Source organism: Sciurus vulgaris, assembly GCF_902686455.1.
Source record: "Sciurus vulgaris genome assembly, chromosome: 16".
Lineage (NCBI taxonomy): Eukaryota > Metazoa > Chordata > Mammalia > Rodentia > Sciuridae > Sciurus > Sciurus vulgaris.
In genome coordinates this window covers 46,161,870-46,168,654 of record NC_136477.1, presented here as the reverse complement: position 1 = coordinate 46,168,654, position 6,785 = coordinate 46,161,870, and the positions used below count along the sequence as shown (strand labels likewise).

Sequence of the window (6,785 nt, the reverse complement as noted above, 5' to 3'; positions counted from 1 at the left end):
AGGGGGATGCATGAAGCTGCAATGGAGACTCCAGAAAGTTAGAGGTCCCAGGACACAGGACACCTGCCCAGGGAGGCTGCAGACAGCAGCAGGGTCCACTGAAGAGAGGCCACATGGGCTGCAGCTATTAAGGTTACAGGGGTGGGGCTGCCAAGTGTATCCGGATGCAGGACATGAAGCTGTAGGATTTAACCTTTGCGTTGCTGGGTTTCAATCTTGCTTTGGTCTGATCACTATTTTCCTATCCTTTTAGAATTGGAATGTTTACCCTGTGCCATCGTATCTTGGAAATATGTAACTTAAAAAATTTTTTTTTTTTTTTGCAGGGGCTCACAGTTGAGTTTGCCTTGAGTCTCAGAGGAGACTTTGAACTTGGACTTTTGAGCATGGCTGGAACTGTTAAGACTTTCAACTCTTGGAGATGGATTGAATGCATTTGGCATTGTGCAATGGGCATGAGCCTTTGGAGCCCAGGGGTGGATGTTATGGTTTGGATCCGAAATGCCCCTCAAAGGCCTATGTGTTAAAGGCTTGGTCACCAGCTTGTTGGCGCGATGAGGAGAGGTGAGGCAGAACTTTTAAGAGTTCAGGCCCACAGAGAGGAAGTTAGGTCAGTGGGGGCATGCTCTTGGAGGGGATATTAGAACCGTGACCCCTTCCTGTCTCCCTCTTTGCTTGCCAGCCACCAAGGGGTGAGCAGCTCTCTCCAATTCTCATTCCCACCACAATGTGTGACATCTCCACAGGTTTGAAGGCAACAGGACCATGTGACCACAGACAGAAATTGTGAGTCAAAATAAATCTTTCCTATGATTCATTTGATTTATCTCAGGTATTTGTTACGGTGTTGGAAAGCTAACACACTGAAATATGGATGTGATGAGCAGCTGTATTGTACTATAAGGAAGACACTAGCTATTGAGGATGGTGGAGCCACACACTGGCCGGTGACTGCTTTCCTTTGGACATCATTTGCCTGGCAGAGAAATTAACCACTACTCATTTAGGTCTCTTGGTGCTTGCTCATCGGTGTTGGTCCCATCTGGAAATTTGTTAGAAATGCAAAACATTGATTCTCGCCCCAGACCTGCCTTTTATCAATATTCACAGGTAATTTGTGTGCAGTATGAAGTTCTAGTAGCTGTAGTTTGGGCAACTGCCATTTGAGGAGGGTGGTCACAGGTGAACCCAGTCCTAATTAATGCAGCACTGTCTCCCTGCTGGAGGGTTAGATGAGATCAAGGCAGGGCACCTGGCTCAGGGCTCTGCCCAGCAGTGTGAAGCTAGAGCTACTGAGTTAAATGGGTGGGGGATGGCGGTAGGGTCCATAATAGAGTGCAGGTTTATGCAATATTGGCCTCTGTCACTGTAGGCCCAAGGGCATCTTCTAACTCGGTGTGAAATCTTGAAGACCGAGATGAAAGGTGCAGAATTTGTTAAGAACTTGGGATGGTTTACAGAAGCCACTGATTTGAGATCAGGGATAGGTCCCAGAATGGGCCTTAAAGAGCCTGCCTAGTGGCTTGACCCCAAATGATACAGGCCTTCAGTGGGTGGGCGGGGACTTAGACTGCTGTTGACAAATCCTTTAAGTTGGGGTGGCATCTGAGGGACACAAAGGACCCCCTTGTGTTGTGTGCTGGCGTGAGAACTGCTGAGTCCTGGCTCTGGAGCCAGTACCCTGACTGTGGAAGGAGAAACCTTCCGGGTGCTGGTTGGCTCTGCCTCTGTGCTTAGCCCCAATTTTCCAGGCGGTCAAGCTTCATCTCTCCTGTTATGTGACTGACGGAGCTCTCCGCAGTGCCTCATTATGGTCTGAAGGACAGAGTGGCCTAGTTTTACTGGGATGCAGGGAGCCTGCTAATGCAGGGGCTGCGGCCACCGTGTGGACTGTTGCTGGGGAAGAATGGGATATTTCTGAGTCAGGAGAGAACAGGAGGTCCCAAGGTGAGGGGCCCTGCAGAAACACCTGAGCTCAGCTGAAGTGGAGCATCCCCCCTTAAGTGGAAGCGGGTGAGAAGGCAGGCGGGCTGCTTAATGGGACACCTGGGCAGCCCCACTCCATGGGCTGGGTTGCAAACCGCGCAGCTGTGCTGTTGCCCAGGATTTTCCGATCCCGGCTGTAGCTGATGGGTGGTGAGTCACTTAGTTTTGCTGTGTGATGATTTTTCCTCTGTAGTGGATTTCATAGGGTCGTTATGAGAATCAAATGAGTTTCCCCTTATGGGGGCCTAGTATGTCACCGTTCCTGGCTTCGTGATTACCAAGTCGGCCCTACCCAGGCCACACTCCACGCGCAGCAAGCCCGCGCCTGCCTTGATTGGGGGCACCTGTGAGGAGCCCGAGGAGTTGGCACATGGTTTGCTGGTGCACAGCAGATACTTGCCAGAGACTCTCTTCCCGTCTTAAGCTTTTGGCTTTGTCTTCTCAATGCCTTGGACCACTTATGGGGCTGCAGAGGAGCTCCAGGCAAAAACGACACTGTGGGCCGTGGTATTTGGGCCACGTCCACCTGCAGGAGGAGAGCTGGCCAGGAGTCGGTACAAGTCGGGCCCTTTGATTATCAGGTGAAGAATTTAATAAGCATGAAGGGTCAACCAGGCCAGTGGCCAGGGTCAGAACTGGCCCCAGACCTTGAGGCAGAGGAGGGCACAGGTCTGCCACCAAGAGGACATTTGTGCCTGCAGTTGTTGAAGGCTCAATGCAGGCAAAACCCCTTTTCTGATAAATGTCCCTTAATTCCATAAAAACAAAGGGGACTCTGCTTCTGGGGAACCACACGTCCTTGATTAGTTTTCCCTGTGACTTGGGTTCCTACTAAGGTTCCTTGGGATTGAGTCGCAGGCCCGCAAACAGCAGAGCCTCCTCAAGGACGTGTCTCGACGAGCTGCTGCCCCTGGCCGGCCGCCTGCTGACAGGTGCTCTGAGCCTCTGACCTTTTTAAATTATTTTCTGCTTAAGTTCATTGTTGTGCTGTGGGCAGTGCCGACATCTTAGGACAGGAACCAGCATCCTGGTTTTTAAAGTGGGGGTTCCTTCAGTGGCACAGTTCCTACCCTGGGGCACAGAAGGGGCGGTGGAGGACCACAGTGGCTTGGCCTGGGGCTGTTCCCAGACAAGGGACACTGTTCCCCCACCCTGAGCAGAGCCGCCCTGCACTGCATCGGGGGCAGGATGGGATGGGGAGGGGAGGAGGGCCGTGCTCAAGCTGGGTTTTGCCTGCGGCAGTCCTTTCTTTCCTCCCCTAATAAGTGTCTCAGCTCCTCTGGAGACTGTTTTGCTTGGGTTTCCCCAGAAGCAAACTCTGAGACAAGGATTCACTTAGAAAGTGACCCTGGAAACTCGAGAGAGTGAAGGGAGGAGACAGGGAAGGGAAGGATGTGTTTGCAAACCTTTGCACCTGGAGTTGATGCCCTGGGGAGCTCCAGCAGCTGGCATCCAGTGCTCTTGTCCCCCAGCAGGAATGCTGAGGCTGGGTATATCCAGCATTGCAGCTGGTCCTGTGTATTCCTGCAGGGGAAAGCCCTGAGGCAGAGTGTCCCGTGTGGCAAGAAACAGCCTTCTGCCTGGAGAGGTGATGTCCCTGAGCCAAACAACTAGCATGTTCTGTGGCCCTGTCTGGGCAGCCAGGGGACCTGGGGCTGGTTAGTGAGGGAAGCCAGGAATTTGGCTGGCTCCGTGGGGGAGGGAAGGGCCCATTTGCTCACCTGGAGGGTGTGGCCCTGTCATCTGGCACCCTACAGGAAGAGGGTGCTTTTTCAAGAAGTTGACTCAGGAAATCAAGCTCAAAGATTCTGGTGGCATTGACTGAGCCCTTTTTTTTTTTTTTTTTTTTTTTTTAATTTATTCTCACTGGGGAGAAATATGCATGGCCTCAAATGTACCATTTTAACGGTTTTTACATATACAGTTGTATGGTATTGAATACATCCCATCATTGTGCAGCATGTTCGCATTTTAAGCTCTTGCATCTCTGTCCTTGGCAGGAGGGCACCGCAGCTGTGATTGGTTTCCTTAACTGTTGGTGCACCTGTTTACATGGCAATACACCTGCAACCAGGGTCACGGGCTGCGTGGTGCTGAGTGACCCGGGTGGTGGAGGAAAGCACTTCCTTCTAGGTGTAGGAAGGGCTGGGTGCTGCTGGAACAACTTCTCTGGCACGGGCTGGGGCTCTTCCTAACCCTGAAATAGCTCGTGCTGTCATTACCGCGCCCTGGGTCTGAGCCTGCAGCAGCAGGTTTCCTTAGACCCATCCCGATTGGGAGCATCCCTTTTCCTGGCTTCTTCCCTGTTTTCTTCATCTTTACTGTTGAGCCCAAGGGCTCTGGGCTGCCCTGCGGGGTTTGCTGGTGCTGAGAGGTGGGTGGTTTCTGCATCTCTCTGGAGATGTGGTGCCAATGGGCAGTTTTTACTCTTGTTCTGTGTCCTCTTGGGGCCTCGCCATGCTGCCGGCGAGGAGGCTGGGGACCTGCAGCTACCTCCTCTGTGCATGTATTTGGGGAGCCTGTGTTCTGGCTGCCACTCTAAGGCTTAATTTCTCAAAGCCCCTTCTGAGAAGCTTCTGGGGTTAGGATCTGAGGTTGAGGGGAAGGTTATTGGCTCCCTAGGAGCTGTGTGCATTTGTCTTTCCTGCAGTTCAAGAGGCTGGCCAGACATGAAAGGCCAGGTGAGCTCCCTGTTTAGCTGCTATGGAGTTTTCTGTTTTGTTCTCTGTTCTGTGAATTTTAGGAGGAGCTGCTCACTCTCACTGTTTCTCATCTCTGTGTGTCTATGTATCTCTCTACATGTCTGTGTCTCTGTCCCTAACTATCTCTGTGTCAGTGGCTACGTCTCTGCATTATTCTCTCCTCTTTCTGTCTCTCTTTGTCTCTCTCTGGTCCGGTCCAGAGAACTTGGCATGGGGTCATGGGTGAGTCAGGGCTACTTAGCAAAGCTGGCCGGTTGCGTTCTGAGAGACGTGCCTGTACTTCTTGGGGAGGAATCCGGCCATCCATTCTGTCCCAGACCCCTCTGTCTCGTGCATTCCAGGGGCCCCTTGGGGAGCTCCAGTCCCTTCCACCCACCCACCCTGCCGTGGGCCCCATCACAGGGCTGACCTTGGGCAACACAAGGGTCTGTGCTGTCAGGCTGGGCCAGACCTAAGGGGGAAGAAGAATAGCAAAGGGCATTTCAGTTTCAAGAGAGATTTAAGATTCATGGGCAACCAGTTAATAAAGAAAATACTAGATGGGATATTTGGCTAGTTTATTTCAGTCCCTAACTGGTGCCCACAAAATATCTGAGAGATCTTATTGGGAAACCTCTACACTTAGGGTCAGAGGCATTCATGGTTACTTATGCATTCGGTAGCATGGGGACTGACATGCCCACTTAGGAGCAGCCCTGGTGCCCCAGAGACTGACAGCCTCACGTAGCTGAAGGAGGCTGAGGACCCAGTCAGTCTCCCCTGCACCCTTTTCTCAACTGGTTCACAGCGCCTTGCCAGGGTTAGGTCTGGCCTCAGTACCCAATCCAGGACTTTTCTGCCATCTGGCCCTGCCTGGGGTGCTCGCAAAAGCAGGGAGAGCAGAGCCTCATGGTGCCTGGCTCTCTCTGAAGGCCCAGCACCGGCAGAGATCCTGGGGTGAGCACAAGCATGCAGTGTAGTGTTGTGAGGTACAGGAAGTGGCAGCTGTGGCCTGAGGAGTCCACACTGGGGTGAAAGAGGGTCTGTGAAAGGTGCTGAGAAGCAGGTGACATGAGCAAAATAGTGCCTTATGTTGGAAGACAAACCTGGCAGCTCTGGGCTGGGAGGCAGGCTGGCTGGAGGAAGGACGAGCAGCTGGAAAACACTCGACCATGAAGAGCAGCCTCCAGGAGCGTGCACGTGATCCAAGGGTGCATCTGATCCCATGACCCAGTGGCTTGGCCGTGTATGTGCACATGCATCTGTGTCTTGGGATCTTCCACTGAACAGCCACCTCTGGCTGCCTCCTCCCTCCCACCCCTCTTGCAGGCCTTCCCTCAGCCCCTAGAAAGGATGGACCAGTTTATTTTTAAAAATTGAGGCACATTTGTGCATTACAAAAATCCAACACGTGTATACCATGTGCAATAGTCAAATCATGGTAATAACACTTCCATCTCTTCAAACACTAATCATTTTTATGTGTTGGGAATGTCCTACGCTGCTTGTCATTTTGAACACGTCACAGATTGTTTGAACCAGCAGTTACCACCTTGAGCCAGAACAACCCTCCCATCCCCTGTGTTTGGTGCCCTTATCTGGCTTCTGTCCACTGCCCCTCCCCAAGCTCTGGGGACCTGCTGTTCTACTTCATTCTTCTTTGAAATTCATTTTCTAGTTTCGCAAACGAGTGAAGAATGTTATCTGTCTTCCCGTGTCTGGCTGATTTCACTTCATGACCCCTGTTTCTATGCATGTTTCTGCAAATGACAGGATTTCGTTCCTTTATATGACTGAAAAGCATTTCATCGTGCGTACCACATTTCCTTTATCCATTCATCTCTCGACGGGCACGGGGTCACCTCCAAGCCTTGGCATTGTGAATACTGCTGCGGTGAACACGAGAGGTATCTCTGGTGCAGAGGCTTCTTTTTCTTCAGATGTGTACCCCAGTAGTGGGATTTCGGGATCGTATGATAGTTCTATTTTTAGTTTCTTGAGGAATCTCCATACTGTTTTCCACAATGGCTATACTAATTTCCATTTCTCCCACCAGTGTATGAGCATCCCCCTTTCTCTGCATCCTCCCATCCTGGCTGCTTCCCTCCCCACCCCCAC

General features: G+C 51.7%; 1 protein-coding gene across 1 annotated transcript in view; it reads left to right on the top strand.

Moving 5' to 3' along the window:
- Positions 1 to 341: 341 nt before the first annotated feature.
- Positions 342 to 6,785, top strand: part of LOC306646792 (uncharacterized protein) — a 45,120-nt gene continuing 38,676 nt past the window's right edge. The window contains exons 1-2 of the mRNA XM_079115510.1: positions 342 to 564; positions 683 to 786. Coding sequence (XP_078971636.1) covers positions 728 to 786 — 59 coding nt within the window. The 5' untranslated portion in view covers positions 342 to 564; positions 683 to 727. The remainder of the gene's footprint in view (positions 565 to 682; positions 787 to 6,785) is intronic.